Source organism: Podarcis melisellensis (genome assembly GCF_964234715.1).
Source record: "Podarcis melisellensis genome assembly, chromosome: 1".
Lineage (NCBI taxonomy): Eukaryota > Metazoa > Chordata > Lepidosauria > Squamata > Lacertidae > Podarcis > Podarcis melisellensis.
Genome location: NC_138528.1, coordinates 63,379,122 through 63,403,092, shown reverse-complemented (window position 1 = coordinate 63,403,092; position 23,971 = coordinate 63,379,122). Strand labels below are relative to the sequence as shown.

The window sequence follows — 23,971 nt, the reverse complement described above, 5'->3', positions numbered from 1 at the left end:
ATATTTTATTTCTATGTATACTTGTGGATAAATGAGTAAAAGAAAGAGAAAGCTTGGTAGATAAGTAATGTGTGGAGGATAGGATTGGAGGCTTTGATCTTTTAAAAGCTCTCCACCTTGCTTTCTGGGTTCTATGTAGGTCACATGTGGGTTCTGGAGGCCTTTGCAAGATCTCACAAGATCTTGGATGGCCCTAAAGTTGGCCGTGCAGATGTTTTGGGACTACAATCCCCATCATCCCTGACCACTGGTCCTGTTAGCTAGGGATGATGGGAGTTGTAGTCCCAAAACAGCTGGAGGGCCAAGTTTGGCCATGCCTGGCCCTACAAGATCTTGTGCTGACTCCAGAAGGTAAGGGTTGTTCCAGGGAGTCATTCTGACTTTATATAAGTTTGCCTTTACATGGTACCCCTGGGACGCAACCCCCCCACCCAATTTCTACTGTATTTCAAATGAAACGTTATGACCAGATCTCCATATGAATCATTTGCCCACTCTGAGGAGGGAGGTGTTGGGGAGAAATTTATTTATCAAAAATTATGAGAATGCTGCAATCCTAATCCTCTCTGTACTGTTTTCTGGGGGAGAGGTGGATTGGTCACACCTTACTCTGTCAACTTTAGCCCTTTTCTCATGAAGTGATGCCTTCTCCTCTCTGCAAGTATAGAGCTTCCCATTCCTATTGAACGTGGTGATTGTTGAAGATTCATTCCACGTGATTGCAGTCATGGGATTATTGTCTTTCACATGACGGTGTATGTTTTGACTCCACAGAGTAGGAAGTAACGGAGACAGGAAGTTTGCGCTACTGTGTTCCATGAAGTGGGACTGTTGTCCTTTGTCTTTTTCTCTTTGCTGTCGGATGCTAGAGAGAGAGGGAGCCATGTTGCAGTGCTCCGTGTGTGTTTATATGTAAATAAACGTAGATTAGCCAAATGCTGAGCTACTGAGTTCTGTTACACGGACTGCGCAAACCTGGCGGATCCCTAAGTGTGCCGATGTCTGTTTGCATCGGTCGCTGTGATGTTCGGGCAGAAGAAAGCTTTGGAAGCTCCTGAATGATCGACCAGGAAGGAGAGAACATGCCAGTCAGGCATGTGTCTCTGCCAGGGTCCTACTCGAGTGTAGGATGAGCTCCTGACATTCTGGAGGCTGAAATGAACCAGGAATTCCTGGATACCACACCATCACTTGCCCATTGATAGCTCTAGGCTGGTGCAGTAATTCTCTCTCTCTTTCCCCCCTCCCCCCACTTTCTGCCAGTACGAGTGTCAGAACTGTGGCTGCTGCCGCCCCACTGGAGTTTGGATTGCAGTGTTAGTCTTGATCTCTACCACAGTTACTCCTTTCTGGTTCTGTATGGTGCCATTTTACCCCTTAATGCAATTTCTTCCTGGGTAATATGGGCCAGGCGGGATCACATAGTTATGAGGAAGATGTGCCAATACTGTGTACTGTACTCATTCACATTTGCGCACATGCTAATTTGGCAAACCAAATTAATGAAGCATTGTTCTCACTCAGAATAGATGAATACTTTCACCTCTTTTTGGTATAATGAACAACAAGAAAGTGATTGTTGATTTTCATGAAAATGTTTGCAAAAGTTGTTATCCCCTTTCCCACTCAGCCCTAGTTAATTACTTTAAAAATGTGGTAATAACGTGGTGCAGGAAGCATTATTACTATGGTTGTTGGTGATGGGAAACACTTTTTTCTTTTCTTTTATTGCTGCTGGCAGCCATTGTCCAAACCTATTAATTTTATTATGCTGTTGGTGAAGGCTTCAAAAATATATAGATATTGCCAGATACTGTGCTATTTAAAAATTTAGTATATTCATCAAAAGGTTTGTCTTTGTTCTATGGGGCAAAACATATTATGACATACAGCTTGCCTTGCTTTTCCAGTTCAGTAACATGGGATGTGTATAAGAAAAGAAAGTTATAAAGAGTATATATATATAATAAAGTTCCTGTTGTGATTCCTTGTATCTGTTACACTATTGCTCCACACACTGTGGAAACTATAAAATCACCTGAAGCTGGGTTAGAAAGATGTGGTGTTGTTTCTTTATCTGGTGGGGTGTGTTTTTTTTTTGGTAATATCCCGCATTATATCTCTTGAAGAACAGCATGGTATTAGTGCTGGGTGCCAACCTCAAATGAATACAAAGGGGCCAATGTTTCCTCCCCACTGCACCACAAAATCAAATGTGATAAGATTAAAGCCAGTGGCATTGCTATGAGGACACAGGGACTTACAGCAGGTGTTATACACATCCTAATGATATCTGTCGCTAATTCCAACTATGACAATCTTCCACACAGTTGTGTTGCCTCTGATCACAACTTAGAATGGAGAGGGCAAGTACATTTGTGGCTTTAAGTCCCTCAGCCTTTAGTGTGGGATTAGCAGAACATTAGGCCCCATTGTACAAAAACGATGGGGTATCTCTTCTCGGTACTGCAGCAGCTGGCTAACAGGTAAGAGCAAATTGAGTATCTTTCTGGCCAACTCTGCTTTTGCTCTTTGTCTTTGATAGCATTTTGAATATGCCATTCCAATATGAGCAGTAGCCCAGAAAAGCATTAATATTTAAGTATTATTTAAAAGGTTTGGCTTGTTTAAATGATCTGCATACAGAGTCTCAGTTATTACAATTATAACCCTGCAAGGTGGCTCATTGCTGTTATCCTAACATCCCTTCCAATAACATTTTCACCTGTTCAGAGTTAGTTCCTTTCCGAGTTTTGGTGGTGCATGTTTCATTCCATACCCATATTTAGACCACAATGCTATAATACTTACCTGGGAGTAAGTCCCACTACTTCTAAATAGGCATGTATAGGGTTGCACTTTGAGTGAATTTTTGGGCATACTTTTTTGTCCCTAATAAAGAAAATGTAGGAGGCAAGACTGCTTCAATGGCAGTATAACAGCATACTATTTCTTCACGATTGTTACAATACTTGATTTGGGTTACGGTAATAGGAAATGTTACACAGAATTTTCTCTATCGGTAATTTGCAGTGTCACCATGCTAACATATCAATGAAAGTTCTATGGTTCATTCTATTACTGGCTGTAGGCTGATTCCCAGATGGTTCTTCTCATGTCAGTTAACATGGAAAAGATGAAGAAAGATGCTCCCAGAAGAAATGGCCCCCGAGAGCTGACATTCGACATAGCACACTGGCCTCTGTCTAATATGTGGCTGATCACAAAGGTACCATGGTGAAAAGGCAGAGCATCCATTGTATTAATGGATTCAGATGTTTGATATGCAAAAAGATTTGTTGTTCCGATTGTTAGTTTACTTTTGGGGATTTTGAGTTAAATATTAAAAAGAAGCAAAACTTGCACAACTAACAAAGATCATCATGCATATATTACACCATGTCTCCCATGGCCTTTCTCAGTTTGTTGTGAAAACAAATGGAGTTGACTTTGATGGGGCATAGATGATCAAAGCCAAGAGCAAATTAATCTGTTAATTGTGGTTATATCCACTGTGCTGAACTATGATATGTTGGCTGAATTGGCTGCAGTCAGCTGCCACCATGAGCAGACTTGTAGCATAATAACGCTGTTCCCTTTTGAGATATCAAAAGACTAATTGCTTGCATATTTGGAAAGGGAGTGAACATCAGTGTAACAATATTAAAGGCAATTATCGGACAAAGTTGGGAGCTGCAAGGCAGAAGAGCCAGCACTCCATCTGAGGCCTTGCTGCTTGCACCAGCTAGGACAGAAGGAAGACAGCCTCACCCCACCTCTGGGAGCTGGACCAGCCTAGGATCCACCCCCCAAATGTCCCATTTGGGGAGTCACTGTCAGTGGTAGTGTTGCCTGTCAGTGGTGTGGCTAGAGTCCTCTGCAAGCAGGAACCAAAGATAAGTTGCATATAAAATAGCATACAATTGCCCTACATTTGATTGCTAATATTAAAATCTGGAATGCAATCCAGACTTAGCTGTTTTTACTCAGAAGTAAGTCCTCTTGTTTTCAATGGGACTTACTGCCAAGCAAGTGTTAGGATTTCAGCCTTTAAAATGTAACAAGCAATGAAAGGTTGCACCTGCAATAGCTGTTTTACTTGCTTCAAAACTGCTGTATATATATCTCCCTCTGTATATAAATCTATATAAACAAAAGGCTTTAAGGATGTTTAACCAACATTCTTTTAGACTTGAGGTAAAACTTTAAATTGACTCAGTGGCTCTAGATTTGTTGCAATCTTTGCAGTTCACTGAACTTTTTTCCTGTGCATACATATTTCAAGTAAACTCTGTAGTTATAAGTATAGCAAGTGACACGTTATGGACCCTAAATCGTTGCACTGTGAAATATGCAGAGGAAAAGGACAAATGAAGATATCAAGGGTCTGTTCTATTTTGCACTGAACTGTAAAATGCCACCCTTGTTGTACAGAAGATCACTGGTTCTGAGCAGGGCTCATTGACTGCTAAGTTGTGGATAGTGTTTCAGTTTCTCCAACTGTTAATATCCTGAGCTATCCAGGCATAATGACCTCTCTATTTGTAACACATTGTTGAATTTTCTGGTTCTTTTAACTTATTCAAAACCTTTTTTCCCATTCATTGAAAGGCTGGAATGATTCTAAGTCGAGCTATGGTACAAAGCAGCCTAGCTGTTGGTCATCCAATCAGAGCTGTGATGCAGGATGGCATACCTCTTGAAGGCTATAAGCTGTGTCTGCAGAAAAGGTATTGATACAAGGGTGGGTTGGTTTTTACATGCAATCATTTAGATAAAGTGAAAACATGTAGTCATTTAGATAAACTGAATGTTACCAGAATACTGTATGTGCTTACAGATTTTGTCATTCAATAAGTGAAATTGTATTATCTCAAAATTATCATCATCCTTTAATTCCTTTTGGATTATTAAATTCATGTAAAGGCATAGCCTTTACTTTAATGTTATATTTAAAATCACCTTTGAAAGTTCTTTCAACAATAGACAGGAGGGAAAAAAATAGAGAGATAACAAGGACACATATATTTTACTTAATGCTGTGGTAGTTCTTGTGTTTCTTTTGTTTCTTGGTCCTTTAAAAGAGATAAAAAATGCATGTGTTATGTAATAGCCTACAATGGATCTTAAAGATGCAGTCTGGGTGTGCAGATAGATTTTCTTTACCAAAAACAGTCACAGGGCAATTCACAACAAAATAAGGCAGTATTAAACATAATTCCTAATTAACACTGAAAGCAATTCTCATAAAATGCATAACATAATCAGCAGTAGCACAATTTAAAATTCACTACATCTTGCGCCAAGTCAGTTCTGGATCTCTGGTTTGGGGTTGTCTACAGTTTTAGGGTAAAGTATCTGATGTTCAAAAATATTTGGCTGTCTGGTGAGTTACAAATTTTAAAAGCATCTCCTTTATGAGGAGGTCAGGTTTGGAAGTGGTTAAACAAGTACTGTTCCTATTTAGAAATTCCAGGCTAATTCCTTTTCTAAAACTAACAGAGATTTCCAAAGTGGAATTATTTATTAAATGTAGTTATGATATCTAAAGTTGCAATCCTGTACCAACCTGCCTGGAAATAAGGATCATTGAACTCAGTGGAACTAACTTTTGAGTTAATATGTTATAAACCTACAATCTGTGCACACTTTCCTGGGAGTAAGCCCCACTGAGTGTTAAGTGGGATTTAATTCCAGAAAAATCATTCATAGAATTCTGCTGTAAGTTGTGCTGTAAATAGAAAATGCTGTATGCTTTTGATGATGGTTAACTTAAGAAACATTTCTCTTACAGAGACAAAAACAATATATATCAACACTGGGAGTTTGGAATTGATGGTTGTATCCATCCTAAGGTGTGTGAGATATATAAGCATATTTTTTTTAAAAAAAAAATCTATTTATTCCCAATCTTCAGACTCCTACATGGAGACCATTAAGGCATATATGCATGAACGGTTAAATATGGCCTCCTACATGAACAATATAAATGTTTTCTCCCTTTTGTATTGTTGCATTGCTTGATTTCTCTCTAAGAATACCATAAAAGCATTTTATGATAATATTTTCCTTAAACTTCTGACTGCTGTGAGCTTTGCGTTTTTCTTTTCCCATTTTTCTAATCAGTACTATTCACTGACATGTTGATTTTATTGTGTTTATTAATTTGTGGTTTGATTGATAGGTGTATCAAAGTTCTGCTTTAGTCTAACCGCAAATGGTGCAGCACTGATCTTGGCCAGAAATCAGTATTCCTAGCTGAAATACTCCTACTTGCTTAATCTGTTTCTACCCTACTCTCAGCAATTCTCTATGTCACTGCAGCCCTCATAAGATACTGTGGGTGGGTGTGGAGTTTGGGAACGCAGCAGGAAAGGTGATGCAAGAAAGCCGGACCAGACTTCGGCATTGGCTACAGCTGTATATAACTTGACATCTGGTTGGGGACAAATTGGTATATTTTCTTGAGTGAAATGCTTTCTAGAATGTTTTCAAAATGCCTAATTACTTAATATGCCTACCTTAATATATGTGTGTAATACAATTGACTTGATGTGTAGTCTGTAGCTGGTCTCACTTGCTTGAGACTTTGCTCAGAATGCTCTGTTAGTTCTTGTTTTGCACATGTGTCACAGGTGTAGTCGTTACTGTGGTTAGGTTTATCTGTGCCGGCCTGCTTTGTGTAGATAGTGTTATTTGGCGGTGCATGCTTGTTATGTACTGAATTGAATAGGATCCAAACTGCAGCAGTCTGATTGGTCCTAGAACAATAGGATTCAGAATGCAGCAGTCTGATTGGTCCTAGAACAATACAGCAGTATGATTGGTTGGCAGGAACCACCCAATCATGCTCCAGATAGAAGTGAATCCACAACCTGATTGGCTTACAGTAGAATTCTGGAATTAGCCAATCATGTGCAGCCCATTGTGTAAATAATGTATATAAAGCAGATACTTTGAGGGGACATTCATTCATTCCTCCTCACCACTAGGAGCTGAATAAAGAGCATGAAATCACCTTGCGACTCTGAGTATATTTCAATGCTGCAGTTGCATATCTAAGATGGACAACATGCCTTTTGCACCTGTACTTTTCCAACACTTCAGTGCGAAGCACAACAGTGCCATCCTTTTCACACCAGGCTCAGCCCCTTAATCCCATAGACTTCAGCCCTGTGTCTGGTACAGAGACCAGAAAGTTGTCTTTAAACAACAGGTGATCCTAGCGCAACAGTATATATTCAGAATGCCCTAGTTTTGAAATTCAGAAAGTCTTCATTTATTTCCTTTACAGTATACAAAATATTCTATTGCTCATCAGATAAAGCACTGTTTCACAGAAAAATGACTTCAGGATCTCATCTATTCTGATTAAAGGCTTAAAGGAAATAACAAAGTTTGAAAGGAAATTATAGATGTAATATGCATTCTGTAAGCATAAGAACTCTGCAATGAAGCCTAGGCCATCGTATTTTAGAGAGCCACTATTTTCATATAATCCCTGATATTAATATACATCATGTTGGGCTGCTAATCCTTAACCCAGGTGGTGCCAGGGTATGGCGAAAAATATTCCTCGGTTTAGCCCCAGCAACAAAAAAGGAACATATGGGTCATTTTCACCAAAACTGGACCAAATGATTTATTGGCGGTGGAATGGGTTTTGAGGGCAAAAAGTGTGTAAGCAAAGGCTTGCCTCATTTTGGGGGTCAGGGAAAATTTTAGTATTTGTAGTGACTTTCGGTGGGGCAGCGTTGCTTATTAATAAGATGAAACAGGAGAATTTCAACATCTCTCTCACTTTTAAAAATGGAGAATGCTTTAGTGCTGCTTCAAGGGAAAGCAAAGTTGCAGTGAACAGCCAATCACATTATTCAGTGCCTCAGTAAGAAGAATGCTTGTTTTCTACCTTATGCCAGTGGATCCTTTGTCAGCAGAGCAACTACACTAAGCTAGGCATGCAGTAACATTCATATCATCACAGAGACATGACTCATATTCTGCAGGCACAGCGAGGGTTCCACCCTATCCAGTAGCCATCCATTGGCATATATTTTGAGAAGTTTTATAAAAGGCCTTCATGAAAATGCCAGTTGTGAGCTAAGTTGACCCTTAACAATGAATGGCATGCCATGATGCTCATCCAAAGAAATCTAATGTCATGTTTAAAGGTAAAGGGACCCCTGACCATTAGGTCCAGTCGTGGCCGACTCTGGGGTTGCGGTACTCATCTCGCTGAGGGAGCCGGTGTACAGCTTCCGGGTCATGTGGCCAGCATGACTAAGCCGCTTCTGGCAAACCAGAGCAGCGCACGGAAACACCGTTTACCTTCCCGCCAGAGCAGTACCTATTTACTTGCGCTTTGAAGTGCTTTCGAACTGCTAGGTTGGCAGGAGCAAGGACCAAGCAGTGGGGATTCGAACCTCGACCTTCTGATCGGCAAGTCCTAGGCTCTGTGGTTTAACCCACAGCACCACCCACATCCCCAATGTCATGTTTAAGGAGGGCTTTAAGCATGGGAAATGGAAAGTGGAAATGTGTGGGGAGACAAAGAAAAAACTAGGAAAAAATGATTGGAAGTGAGAAAGGAAAGTGAATAGTAGAATTCTGCACTAAGTGTGTGTGTGTGTATATATATATATATATGCAGGTTTTGGTGTCCTCGGGTGTCTTCCCGTGTAAAAGTTGGGGTGTCTAGGCGACGTTTCGACGAGGTCTCACTCGTCATCTTCAGGCTGGTGCTTTCGGCTTCTTGTTACTGGAACAGAGCAGGATCTCAGTGTTTGAGTTCCTATAAATACTGTTGAGGGGGTGTGGTGTATAGCCTCCAATGTTCTGGGCAGAGAGGAAGTTCCCAGGCTAGTGTGCCTTTTCTTCTTTTGTTCCTTAATTACTTGAGGGATATCTTGAGTGATTTCTTGAGTGATATCCTGAGTACCACTTAGGTGGGTCATTAGGTGTGGATTAGTTGCTAAACGTCGCCTAGACACCCCAACTTTTACACGGGAAGACACCCGAGGACACCAAAACCTGCATTCCTGTACCCGTGAAAATCTACGAAAGCATATATATATATATATATATATATATTTGCTTTTCGTAGATTTTCACGAGTGAGACCTCGTCGAAACGTCGCCTAGACACCCCAACTTTTACACGGGAAGACACCCGAGGACACCAAAACCTGCATATATATATATATATATATATATATATATGCAGGTTTTGGTGTCCTCGGGTGTCTTCCCGTGTAAAAGTTGGGGTGTCTAGGCGACGTTTCGACGAGGTCTCACTCGTCATCTTCAGGCTGGTGCTTTCGGCTTCTTGTTACTGGAACAGAGCAGGATCTCAGTGTTTGAGTTCCTATAAATACTGTTGAGGGGGTGTGGTGTATAGCCTCCAATGTTCTGGGCAGAGAGGAAGTTCCCAGGCTAGTGTGCCTTTTCTTCTTTTGTTCCTTAATTACTTGAGGGATATCTTGAGTGATTTCTTGAGTGATATCCTGAGTACCACTTAGGTGGGTCATTAGACAAAGACTTTAGCAACTAATCCACACCTAATGACCCACCTAAGTGGTACTCAGGATATCACTCAAGAAATCACTCAAGATATCCCTCAAGTAATTAAGGAACAAAAGAAGAAAAGGCACACTAGCCTGGGAACTTCCTCTCCGCCCAGAACATTGGAGGCTATACACCACACCCCCTCAACAGTATTTATAGGAACTCAAACACTGAGATCCTGCTCTGTTCCAGTAACAAGAAGCCGAAAGCACCAGCCTGAAGATGACGAGTGAGACCTCGTCGAAACGTCGCCTAGACACCCCAACTTTTACACGGGAAGACACCCGAGGACACCAAAACCTGCATTCCTGTACCTGTGAAAATCTACGAAAGCAAATATATATATATATATATATATATATATATATATATATATATATATATATATATATATATATATATATATATATATATACTTAGTGCAGAATTCTAATATATATATATATATATATATATATATATATATATATATATGCATAGATTGAGCAGAAACTATAGTGATGGAATCATATATTGATCAGAAAGGAAAGTTTGATTGGAGGAGGATATAGGCCATGTTGCGCCCATGTATAATATCAACTAAAGCAACAACAACTGCAGCAAACATCTGGAAGGGTCTTAGTGATTTTTTTTAATACTTACATGTTACAGTCTGTATAATTATTCTCTACATTCTGTATAGAGTTGCAGTTTTGCATTAGTCAAATGGATGGAAGTTGTAAACAAAATTGTGTAGATGCTACATATCTTTTAATGTCATTGCCTCGTATCAGCAACTTTTCCTCCCATAATTCCCCGTGCTAAACTGTAGATGGTTGTCTTTCTACTGATTGCATCCTGGTATGTGTTACTACTCTGCCTTTGTCCTTTCCTACAGGCTTACCCTGAGTTTGTCCTGACCTACCTAGAGGAGCTAAATGTAAGAGAGGAGGTGACCCAGACGGAATACTGCACACACCATGGGGCCCAGTCTCCAGTTCATCGAGAGACAGATAGCAATGCAGCAGAAGAGGTCACTGTATCAAGCCAGAGGCAGGTCAGAGCAGTATTTTTTTTAAGGAAAAACATTTTGAAAGGAAATGCTGCTGCCCTTCACAGTTTAATATCAATATTCAAGTCAAACCATTTCTGTATGTGTGTATGTAAAGACAGAGAGAGAGAGAGAGAGAGAATTTAACTTGAATATTAATTGCATACACATGTTCGAGAAATAGAAGCACAACATACAATCACAAACAAACACATTTTTCCCCCCAATAGCTCCTTTCCCCATGGGATAATATTACTTGTTAAAATGTACCTGCCAAAACACGCTTATCCAAAGTAAATATTTGTATGGAGCACAATATATATTCATTGTGTTTGTTCATAATTTAATAGGTCCTGCAAAATGATGTCTGCAATGAGAAGCAACTTTCAGGACCTTTGGACGCCCACTTAAGGCCTGAAGGTCCCTCAGGGGGGAATAGGCAGCTGACAGTGGCACTGGTGAGGAAACTAGAAGAGAAACATCCTAAGGCCTCAGCTCAAAGGTAAGCCACTGACAGAACTGATATTTATTGTTCAATGACATTAGATGTTTTCCTTCAGTTTCATGTAAGATTGATTTCCTGGATATTATTGAAATATCTCAGAAGCCCTCTGGCTTGCAAGCAGACATGGAGTTTTGACCAAAACTAATGGAAAGGGGTGACATTTATGCAGGTTTTTTTAAAAAAAGAAAAAGATTGATGTGTACACTATGGAAGAGGATCACTGAGGTAATTATTGTTAACTTATTATGCATAGAAGAGTAAAATGTATGATTTGGTTACATGCTTTGTTCTACTGAAGTTAATTTTATATGAGTACATCATTTATGCATTTGATGCATTTTTACCTATAATATGATACAAAGGTAAAACAACAATATTAAAATTCAAAACTAATAAGCAATATTACATATACCCCTCCACTTTTTCTGCATTAGGTGTTATATGGCAATAAACTCACTGGATGTACTTAGGCTCTAGTACTCTCAAAGCAGTTTGCATGAATATGAGATGTTTTGCATAATATTGAAATATATTTTATATATTAATTCCCTCTCTTGAGAGTGGATGTGGGCTTTGAAACTGTGTTTTATGTTCAAACAGAGATTGATCATAAATTTCAATCTTGCATTTTGGCAATTTCCCCATCTTTCCCGGCTGCTTAGGATTTGAACATGAAATGTGGAACGGTATTCTGAGTGGGCATTCCATTATGTCGCAACGTTCTGGTCAGATGATGCAGCATGGTGCAACTTTCTGCATTGAGTTGATGAAACAAACCCAGAGATTCTTAATATTGATGACATAATAGGCATAGAGTACCTCTTTTATGACTACCTTTCACCTTCTGTGGTGATATTTCAGTATTGACAGATTGCAAAAAAAAAAAAAAAAAAGTGTATGGTTAAAAGATGAAATTCCTGATTGAGGACCTGGGAGTGACAAAATTCTTTGAAAACACTGGGAGGGGCGGGGGCTCATAACCAAATTCTGTTCTGTCCATAAGAGCATAGAAGATGTAGTTTCATAATATAAAAATAACTGACATTCATTATATCCTCACAAATAGTACCCACAGGTTTCTAAAAATCTTTCAAACCTAAATCTTTAAACATTTCCCCCATTTACAACATTCCTTATGATCCTGGGAAACAAACTATTCAACATTCTGCACAAAATTTACTAATACTTATTGTGGGTTGGGTGTCACTGAGAACCCAACTGCATTTGCAGATATTTGCAAGCAACCAGCACCCTCACACCAGCAGGTGGCCAGACTTAATGATAACTCTCAGTTAAAGGCCTTTAGTTGACCACTATTCTCTGTTCACATAAAGATCTTCACAAAATGTGCTGTTTAGGGTTGCCCTCAACACTTCCAGGGCAATATGTCACTGGCTTCCTTCACAAGAATCAATGAAATCCGTAGATTTGATTATCAGCTTCAACACTAAACTACCTGTGTGAGAGACAAGCTTGTCCCTTTGTGTGACCTGTGGGATATGTTTACTAACACTCTCCTGCAATGTTTCATGCCACGTGAATCCTACAATTGATGAACAATTAATGCCATTCACGGGAAGGTGTCCAATGAGGCAGCAACATGCCGTCCAAACCTGTGAAGTAAGGCATACAGTTCTGGCTGTGTTGAGATTCCAAAACATCTTATGCATATGATAGACACATGTGAGGAAAGAAGAAGGCTCAAAACCTAGGTGAGACAGTGGTTGAGAAACTAACACCAGGCTTACAGGGTTCTGGGAGAAATATAACAACCAATAACATCTTCTCAAATGTCCCTGGTCAGAGAATTAGCTGATTCTGGTTGGCGCTTTCCCCCCCCAGGCCCACATATTCCCTGAGAGTTCCTTGCCTGAAAATCTAGAAGTCACTAGAGCTGGATTATTGGTTCTCAAGAACATTTGACCCTTGTTAGTTGTACTAAGGAAAGGAAGTATGTCATTCCCCTTTCTTCAGTGCATAATGATACAGCAATCTCACAGAAGGAATCCAAGCATGAGACAATTCATTATTTAGCTAACGGTAGAGTGGACATTTGTGAGAGTCTCCGTATACACTTCCAAATGCATGATCCAATAGTGGCCACTGTTGTTATTTTCAAACAGGGTGGACTTTGCCTAAATGCCTCTATTATATGGAAGATAAACTTCCCACAATAGTATAAGATCCCCAAAAATATGTGTTCTGCTTCCTAGTAAACTTAAGTCTTGAGCTGAACAAACTCGGGACTGACCTGAGAGAGCTCAATCACTAGAGCCTGAGACTCTTAATATCAGGGCTGTGGGTTTGAACCCCACATTGGGCAAAAGATTCCTGCATTAGAGGGACTAGTTGACAAGCATGGTCCCTTCCACCTCTAAAATTCTATGATTCTACGAGTCTATGAAAAAGCCACCTTCCTTGTTGTATCAAGAGAGTTAACCTCAGAAATGATTTTTTTAAAAACTGCAGGGCCAGTTTGTGCAGATCTTTGTGTTGCTCTGCTCAGCAAGGAGCAGAATGTAGGTAAAACATGAATTAGCTGTTTTTGCCTGTCATTGGCTCTTGTTCCACCTACTGTTGGTCTCGCTGCATTCTGCCCTGTCAGTCCCAATGGGCACCACTGATTAAGGGGCACAGGGGAAATCTACAAATAAGACTGAAGAGGCTGAGAAGAAGCAGGTCATTTATACTGGGAACCACTCCTGATTTCCCAGTTCACATTATACCTGCACAATATTGAATGATTCGCTAAGATTTGTGGAGTGCATAGATGCACATGCAGAAGAATGGTGTGTGTAAATGAAAGATATTTCATGCAATACAAATTGATACTGTTATTATGAAGACTTTGCAATACAAAGAGGCACTTGAAGTCACACATTTGATTGATTTGTCTATTCCAAAACAAAATAATTAGTATGGCAGATGATTTTTTCCCTCCTGATAGGCACTTCTGCCATTCTGGTCAGTTCTTCCCAAAATCCAATGGGCAGATGGTGAGGGATGTTGGTCATATGGAATAATGCATTGAAAGTGAACTATTGGCAGTAAATGGATACTTTTATGGTGGGTGGCTTTATAGAATGACTCCAAGGTAGAGCAAAGATCTTGCATGAGGCAAGTGAGACATCCTTGTCAGTGTAAACCTATGGCTTGTATCCAAGGTGGTGCAAGTAGACCAGTCGGGCTTTCTCACTCCGTCCTTCTCACTGCTGTTGCTGTGCACCGGAAAATACTCTCTTGGGAGCCACACACACCAGCCCGGAATGTCATGGGATATTTCATAGGAGTCTGTAGGGAGAGGGGAGGATCAAAATAAATTGAGTAGAGGCATCTTAAGGGAGAAAAGCTGTCAAACACATGTCCCCGCCCCCCCCCCCCGCCCAATGCCACATTCTACACTATTCCAAAAATCCCTCCAACTCTCAGGAGCAGCTTTCCAAGGTGCAATGGGATACAATAAGGAAGGGGTGGAAGCCCCATTGCACGAATCAAACTTCACCCACATAACTCTGCACCCCAGCCTCCATCTACTTCACCTACGCATATTTATATCTGCCAAGTGTACATTTATCCTGCTTGTACCTGCATGCAGAAATCCACATTAAAAGCACAGCAAAATGCATTGCCCTATATAATTTTAGGTATATGAATAGTCCCTATGACTTTTACGGGACCACTTGCTTCCTTACAATTTGGCCCTTCTGCCTAAATCAGTAGTTCCATATCAGGTATTTATTGGGGGGAAATCCAGAAGATTTAAATTAAAATGTTACACTTTATCTTTCATTGCTGTCAATGGCAAAACATATTAACAGGGTTTTGTCTTGATCTATATAACATTGACCATCTACCCATTTCCAATGGAAAGAAAATTCCTATAAATCACAGGTGAAATATTTAGTACATATAGATATAACTAAAAGCACTTTTATTTCCCATCCTTTTTTTTTGCAGTGAAAAATTTAAGAATTTGTTTTTTTCTCATATATATATGTGTGTGTGTGTATGTATGTGTGTGTGTGTATATATATATATATATATATATACATATATATATATATATATATATATATAAAATTCCTTAAAACATAACACATGGGGTTTTCTGTTTTCATGAATCAATTTTTCAGTATACTTAACCCCCACATTGTACTTTGTGGGAAAATTATGATGGAGTGAATCTTTTCACTGAAAACTCAAGCTTTTCCTCATGATTTATCTGCCATATAAATGTTCTAAAGGTTAAAGCTTTGAATTGGGGACAAATTAGCTTTCATTACATGCTTTAGTTGAATCTTGACAAAATTACTCAGCTCTCTGTTTGAGCTAGATAATTTAAATTCATTTTTTTCTGTTCTTTTTAGATACAGCAATACAAACCTAACTCAATGTGGTACAGAAGTAATATAGATGCTGTGTTTCATGTTTTTCACCTGCCGGTGTGAGGTTGTGGTTGTTTGCGTTCTTATATTAAATTGAGCAACTTACCTTTATTTAAATTAAATAGAAGTTGTTTGGGGGGGGGAGAACTGTAGCAGCCAACAAAGCATGGTGACCCAGCTTGTCACCCAGTGACCTGTGAGAAGGAAATAATGAACTGTGAGTAGCTGTCATCTTAACTGCTTCTGACAGTTTGGCTATGGGCACATCTGTGTTAGTTGCATGGAAAGGCCTTTGTTGTTTTCCCACTAGTGACTTTGCAGACCGCTGTGGGGTTTGCTCGCTGCCCTGCTCCTCTACTTCCCTCCCGTTTTAGCAGGGAAAACAGCTGCCAATGATGGTCCTGACATTTCTTTTAATGATTTGCTTGGCATTTATTTAATTATAAGGTACAAATCATATTGATGTATTAAGCCTCTTTGGATATTTTGACGGAAGTTAGGATCCTGCCACAGTTACGGTTTTGCAATCCGTTTGGTCCTACTTCCACACTCTGCATTAACTCTAAAAAGGGTTTGTCTCTTAACTTGTCTACATAATAATTTTGGTTTTAGACCGTCTCAGTTTTAAATGATTAATTTTTACATCAACATTTTTATCATTTAAAAACTACTACAGTACTACTATTAGTATTGCTACTACCACTGTCACAGTAGTCCCATGTAAACAATTGTAGTAATAATTATTACTGCATGTTTGCCTGTTTTCCTTTCATGGTTTAGACCAGGATTGCCTTTTTTATTCTTATTTAAACTTAATGCTTATGAGCCAGAGATACGTGAGGGGAAATTAAATGTTTACAGTGGGCTTCTTGTTTTCCCTTCCCCGCACCATTTTCTTTTCCTCCATTCGTCTACCTCCATGTGTGAAAAATGCTTTTAAAACTCTTCTAACTTTGAAAAGCAGATTCTCTCACAGCAAAGAAAAAGAAATGCCCCACTTTCCGCGCAGTGTTCCTCGTGCACATATGTGCTCAGTGAAACACCAATTTTTACAGTTGGAAACAATCTTAATTGCTCTTCCTTGATGATAATTCATTCTCAAGTAAAACAAATTTTTCTTTCTGAAATGCATAAAATAAATCTGGAGCTATTATGAAAGAAATGATATACAAATGATTATTTTTGTTCTGCAAATAAACTTGGATATTTGGGGCAGTGCATTTCATGACAGTTTAAGAAGGTTATTTGAAATGCTGGCCCTAAATCTTATTTATAATTTAAATAAGTAGAAAAAGCAACCAATGTGAACCATAAATTATGATCCATTTTCAAAGATGGCAATTTTAAGAAAGTTTTATAACCCCTCTTATATCAGTGACTGAGGGCCAAACTAGCTGAGACACCATTTACAAAGTAATTGTGTGATAGGTTTTTAAAAATGAGTAACTTGAATCCCAATCTGGATTAGTCTGATGTCCTGAACGTAGTTGCTTTTCTGCAATGCAAATAGGTGGCATGACCCCCCAAGTTCTGGATCAGGACCATGGTGGGAGAGGAGGTGCACTAGTGCAGTGGGATTCCTCCTCCCCACCTCTATGTGTGCACCCTTTGCCCTCCCCAAATCTGCTCAAGAGGGTTGCAGAGAAACCCAGGAACAGATTTAGGGGGGTGCAAAGGGAGGAGATGGGGAGAGTGTTCTGTGGTGCAAGGAAAAATTCTTGCACTGGTAGAATGTTTGCCGTAGCACTATGTTGAATGCAACCCATTCTCCCCCAATCTCTTAACCATGGTTAAAAATTGGGAGTTCCTTGGGGCTGTATGCCTTTCCACCTCTCCTCCTCCTTTCCCTTGTGGTTGTGTGTTCCCCTTTCCTCTCCCCCATTCAAATTCCTCATCCTTTCCTTTTTCATCCACCCCTCCATTCAGCCTTTATTGGCCTGATCCTTACCTTTTTCAGTACTAACTATATAGCATAACTTCAATGAGTTAAGTGCTAATCATAAATATCTGATTCTGGTACAGATGTGAACTGTGGCTAGTGGTAACCATAATTTGCCTGACTCAGGTGGCGTAGCAAACTATGGTGACTGTATGTCAGGCCGTAGAAGGGGGAATTGTTGCTGAAGCAGAGGGGGAGAGGCCGACATGAAGAAGGTGCACTGCATGTATCTGGCAACTGCACCATGGTTTGGCAGAGACATCTGAACTAAGCCATAACGTCTGCCGTGAGCCTATGTAAGAAATTAATCATCACATTCAATATGTATCAGGCTTGTATTTAACCAGTTCCCTCTGGTGGTAAAAAAAAGGCCCTATGTAGTCAGATACCCTTCCCCCACTGTGATGGGATAGAGCCACGTGGTCAGGCATTACTGTGCATTTATGTAGGGTTGTGCCATGAAGGCTTTCTCTTTTCTTTCTAGCCTTATAGTCCCAGGACCATACTACATGCTTTTTGTGTGTGTGGAGGCTGCACTGCCAGGTGGATACATTCATCTAACCATAACATTCTACCCCAAAGGAAAGAATCCTGGGGGGAAAAGCAGTTATCTGACTCCACAAGACTCCCCTGTCATTTCACAGTGCTTACGCCTCTTTGTAAATGTAGATGCTTTTCATTTCCTGTCCTTCCTCTGTCTCGTTCTGCGGTGCACATCTTATCTGACTTAAGCCCCCACAAACAGGATTGCATCCTGGAGAGTGGCTGTCATCTCTTCAGCAGGTCTGCCCCCGTTTCATTACAGTGCAGATGGGAAATCCCATTCTTGCCACTGCGATTACAATAGTGCTGTGCAAGTGACCTACTCAGATGTTTTCACAGTATCTTTAAACATTGAGGGAGGCTTTGAGAAATGTGTTTAAAGAGAAAGGTATCTACTGAAAGCTTGTGGATGAGATGTAAAGACATGGGGATTTATCAGCAAAGCAAGAGCAGTACAGGTTTGTGTGGGGTGCTCTCCGCCCCGCTAGGAAGAGACAAGTATGATAAATACATGACACAAATAAAACTAAGCGTATTTGAGAACAGAATATATGTATATTTTATAAAACAAATATGTATGCCTGAAAGTTTTGCAGGATCATGACTCGTGGCTCCTACGGAACTTAAGGTGGCATTGTGTTTACTCCTTTGGGCTGGATGCCCATGTATTCTTTTTATTTGTGAGTTATGTGTGTCTGTTTGCATGTGGCCTGGAAACTGTCCTTTATACCAGGGGGTGGGCATAAGATATATTGGGATCTGCTAGTTGCTCTCTGGTTTGCAGTAAATCAGAAAGGTCTCCTCTGCCCAATGCAGCAAGTGAAATTGCAAGTAAAAGGCATTATCTGCCATGGGTATCCTAAAGCCAGTTACTTATTTCCCCTTCACGCTCAGTGTTCCTCACCTGTAAAATATGAGTATTGATTGATTACTGTTGAGCACGTTTTTGCACAAGTGTGAGGGCTACTTTTAGAAACCATGTTAGAATCCCTATCTGTAACAAACAGAGGTGTAGAGTTGTACTTGGATTTGCAGATTACCCTAGGGCATGAGTCATGGGCTAGAAAGTTCCAGAAAAACATCTGCTTCTGCTTCATTGACTACGCAAAAGCCTTTGACTGTGTCAACCACAGCAAACTATGGCAAGTTCTTAAAGAAATCGGAGTGCCTGGTCACCTCATCTGTCTCCTGAGAAATCTCTATGTGGGACAATAAGCTACAGTTAGAGCTGGATATGGAACAACTGATTGGTTCAAAATTGGGAAAGGAGTACGACAAGGCTGTATATTGTCTCCTTGCTTATTTAACTTATATGCAGAATTCATCATGCGAAAGGCTGCACTGGATGAATTAAGATTGCCGGAAGAAATATCAACAACTTCAGATATGCAGATGACACAACTTTGATGGCAGAAAGTGAGGAGGAATTTAAAAACCTCTTGATGAGGGTGAAAGAGGAGAGTGCAAAATATGGTCTGAAGCTCAACATCAAAAAAACGAAGATCATGGCCACTGGTCCCATCACCTCCTGGCAAATAGAAGGGGAAGAAATGGAGGCAGTGAGAGATTTTACTTTCTTGGGCTCCATGATCACTGCAGATGGTGACAGCAGTCACGAAATTAAAAGACGCCTGCTTCTTGGGAGAAAAGTGATGACAAACCTAGACAGCATCTTAAAAAGCAGAGACATCACCTTGCCGACTATGGTTCGTATAGTTGTGATGTATGGAAGTGAGAGCTGAACCGTAAAGAAGGCTGATCGCCAAAGAATTGATGCTTTTGAATTATGGTGCTGGAGGAGACTCTTGAGAGTCCCATGGACTGCAAGATCAAACCTATCCATTCTGAAGGAAATCAGCCCTGAGTGCTCACTGGAAGGACAGATCCTGAAGGTGAGGTTCCAATACTTTGGCCACCTCATGAGAAGAGAAGACTCCCTGGAAAAGACCCTGATGTTGGGAAAGAAGGAGGGCACAAGGAGAAGGGGATGACAGAGGATGAGATGGTTGGACAGTGTTCTTGAAGCTTCTAACATGAGTTTGACCAAACTGCGGGAGGCAGTGGAAGACAGGAGTGCCTGTCCATGGGGTCACAAAGAGTCGGACACGACTAAACGACAACAATGAGTCATGAGATGTAATTGATAATTGGGTCTGTCTTCTGATGCATTATTTGTATCTGGTTCTGTAGCCCCACCTTCAACTCCAGAACTTGATGCAAATTAGCGTTATGGCGGGGGGTACAAAACCAGGTGCAAGATGTGATTCCTATACAATGGAGTTCCCATTTTAAAAAAAACACTCACCATAGCTCTGAATGCTCACTTATGATTTACATTGGAAAGTAGTGTAGAGAACCTCATGTAACCTGATCAAACATTCCACTCAGTATATTCCATAAACACCTCGGGTTACAAACACTTCAGGTTACAGACTCCGCTAACCCAGAAGTAGTACCATGGGTTAAGAACTTTGCCCCAGGATGAGAACAGAAATTGTGTGGCAGCGGAGTGGCAGCAGTGGGAGGCCCCATTAGCTAAAGTGGTATCTCGGGTTAAGAACGGCTTCAGGTTAAGAACGGATGTCTGGAACAAATTAAGTTTGTAACCAGTGGTACCACTTTATTTGACAAATATCCAGTATTCCCCACAGCCCTTGCATAGGAAAAGCAAAGATTCTCCATCATTTCCAGATAACTTGCACTCTAGACGTCATCTGAAGGCTTTCTAATTTGTCAGCATTTGTGCTTCTGAAATAGCATCACATTAGTTTATCTCTATTTTTTCCTTTCTCGTCAAGCCTCTTGTACTACCTTAAAGCCATGCAGCACTTTTTGCAAGGTATCCAGTGGCTGCTCTGCCTTTCTTCCAATGGAAGCTGCGGCTTCCTCACAGATACTCTCTTGAACTGTGTCATACATGTTTCTGGTGTACTCTTATCAGCAACATGCCCGTGGGTTTGTGGATAGCACATGCTCTCAGAGCTACAGCTGTTGTGTGTCTTTCTGCTACACCTTCCTAGGCAATCTGCCCTTGGGTCTCCTGATGGCACACTTTCTGAGTTGCAGCTGTTTCTTCATCTGCCTTCAGAACTGTTCCCTCAGACATGTCCAGAGATGCCATGTAGTCTTCTCTGCACACTTTCTTCATGCGCTTCTAGAGGGAGTTTACTGCCAGGACAAATGCACTGTATGGATATGTGATTCTGCTTTTTCTCTTAGAATGAGTTTTCTGTACTCCTCAGATTGCAGGCCGATGTTTGCATACCGTTAGTGTGATTTCCCAAGGATGCTTCAGAAGAAACAGGAGTTGCTTACCTATAACTATTCCATTGAGTATACTTTTATAATCCTCCTTTCCCCATATTTGTGAGGGAATGTTGAAATGAAGAGCAGAACTGAGAGGGAGCTCTGCCCCTTCCAGGGGCAATCGCTGGATAGGATCCCCTTTTACCCATAGGGTAAGGGGTAAAGGTTTCCTTACTGCTGAGAATTGCATGCATATTACTATAATTGGAATGGGCCAATCAGGAACAACTTTACTTACTAGATAAGCAACTTAAATTTCCTTCCAGTGTTAGGCCATCAATTACATATGCATACTTTTTAAACATAAACTACTCTCAGTTGAATTAGTGTTGCAAATATTGGGTTGGGAGAGTAATTTTATAAGCTAACCCCTTGATGGGGGTCATTAACCAGGCAGTTGTACAAAGGTAACAAAAGAGTTGAGGGAAACATATAGAGTTAACTTCATCTTCAAGGAGTTGAAATCACATTTGCTGTGGGGTGGATTAGAATATGATCCATTACAGTTCTTGTCTCCACTTAAACCAGGAACGAATGGATAACATCTTACTTGTAGTTCTTCCCTGTTTGTTGTGGTTTAGTATGACAGATACTCTTCTCGGTTTGGGGTGTGAGGGGAAGTGGATTGCTTTGATGAGTATAAACTGTTATTGGATAGGTATATAAGTAGGATTTTAAATTTAAGATCACAGGAAGCTGCCTTATGCTGAGTCAGACTGCTGGTCCATCTACCTCAGTATTGCCCACAATCGTGGTCCATGACACTCCAAGCCTGGGATTAAACCTAACAGCTTCTGCATGCATGTTTACTTTTTAAGGGTGGTTTATATGACAATCCATATTTCTGATTTTGGAATAGGGAGAGGTGTTCACAAACAAACAAACAAACAAACAAACAAACAACTATAAATATTTAAATCATCTACAGACTACCTGAAGTGACTACAGTGTTGCAGAAGTGGCATGTGGCACCCTCCAGAGTATGGGAAAACAAGATTACTCCATCTTCCTTGTGAAGGTGGCTATCACATCTCCTCCCCATCTCCTTTTTTACAGGCTACCCAGCTCCCTCAACCATTCCTCATAAGGCTTGGTTTCCAGACACTTGATTGTCTTGGTTGCCCTCCTCTGCACATGTTCTTGAAACGACTTGTCCCCCAAACTGCTGCAAAGCAGGGTCCAGGAGGGTTAATGATGTCATTACTCTGTGATTCTCATATGCATGCATACTTGATTTTTTGTTAGATATTATTGTTGATGGGAGTTGTAGGCCAGCAACATCTGGAGGGCACCACCAGATTTATTGGGGGACAGAAATTACAGAAACAATTAAAAAACCCATACACTTTTCACTGTTGTACCCTGTTTTTAAAAGTAAAAGGTTCAGGTTTAAGCATAGAAATGTCATACCATCAATCAGCAAAGCTTTAGGGAAGTTGAAAATGAGTTATTGATGTCCATTTTTAACATATTCCACAATTAGAAAGCTAAACATCTTTTACAGCTCAGTCCATAACTTTAAACCCTGTTCTCTCTAAGTTGGAATGAAGGTGTTAAAAGAAACATTAGAGCCAAGGCAGGCCCAGCCCCAAATGTTTTGCTGCCTGAGCTGTACAAAGATGGAGGCTCCTCCATCCTTTCATTCCATGTACAGAAGCTGACCAAACTAGCAGTTTAATCTTACTACGGCACTGGTCAGGGGACAGCATCCTTTACTGCTTCTGAGGGTAGAAGGCTAGCTTAGGCAGGGCAGAGCAGGGCAGACTATGCAGCACATAAAGGTCTATCCACTCACTGCCCCTCAGCTGCCTCACTCTGCCAGTGGTGAGGCTAGCTCTGCCTATATTTTTACATATAAAGCATTGTGATCTATTCAAGTTTTTCAAAACAGTAGTCTTCAAACGCTTGCATTAACTCCTAAACTTTGTGGTGGTTCTCTTGAACCTAGTGATGGTTAAGAGAAATAGAGGAGGAGGAGGAGAATAATAATAATCTGTTTTGTTCCAGTTACCAGAATGTAGGAGTCATTCTCAACTCTTTTTTTTCCCCCAGTCAGCTATTTTTTGTAAAGCGCATATTCCACCACCAAAGCTTATTGTTTCCCATTTAAAATCATTCTTTTTGACTTTGCCAGAAGGGATATCAGTTTAACGCCTCATCTAAAGAGGACAGGATGCCCCCCCCTTTCCCCTAATAGTCCTGCATGGTTGCAATGTCAGCATTGAACCTTGTGCTTAGACTCTTGTGTGGGCCTTCAGCAGATGACCTTCTGCCCCAGAGGCAAGAATGTTACTAATGAAGGCATGCTGGCCCTGAAAGTGGGGAACGTGCAAAGATGAAGAAGTGGGCTGAACAGGTCAGACCAAAGCCATTTTGGTTCATGCTATCCTCTAAAGAATGGAATCATCCCTCCTGGCCTCCCCCCTCCTACTGCCTCATGGTGACCTCCAGCCAGTTTTAACTTATTCACTGACCCTGGAATTAACACCTTTCATTCTATTAATACTTTCAGGATCTATGACCACAGCCTTTTCCACAGATCCCATATGTCTAACTTTCCAAGTATGTGGTGACAATTCAGAGAATTGTGTGCGACTTACCCAATAGTGTGGGTTTTAACTTCAGAGGCTGCTGCTTTAAAAAAAAAAAAGGGGGGAGAGGGAGTCAAAAGTCCTGCTTGGGTGTCTACCATCCTTGGGA

General features: G+C 40.5%; 1 protein-coding gene across 8 annotated transcripts in view; it reads left to right on the top strand.

The window, feature by feature from the left end:
* Positions 1–23,971, top strand: part of DCDC1 (doublecortin domain containing 1) — a 251,538-nt gene that overhangs the window by 123,904 nt on the left and 103,663 nt on the right. For all 8 annotated transcript variants that reach the window (XR_014161756.1, XM_081882792.1, XM_081882794.1 and 5 more), the window contains exons 15-19: positions 3,092–3,229; positions 4,612–4,730; positions 5,795–5,855; positions 10,441–10,599; positions 10,944–11,095. Coding sequence is in view for 7 of the 8 variants with exons in the window: in XM_081882792.1 (XP_081738918.1) it covers positions 3,092–3,229; positions 4,612–4,730; positions 5,795–5,855; positions 10,441–10,599; positions 10,944–11,095 (629 nt within the window). In the remaining variant the exon portion in view is untranslated. The remainder of the gene's footprint in view (positions 1–3,091; positions 3,230–4,611; positions 4,731–5,794; positions 5,856–10,440; positions 10,600–10,943; positions 11,096–23,971) is intronic.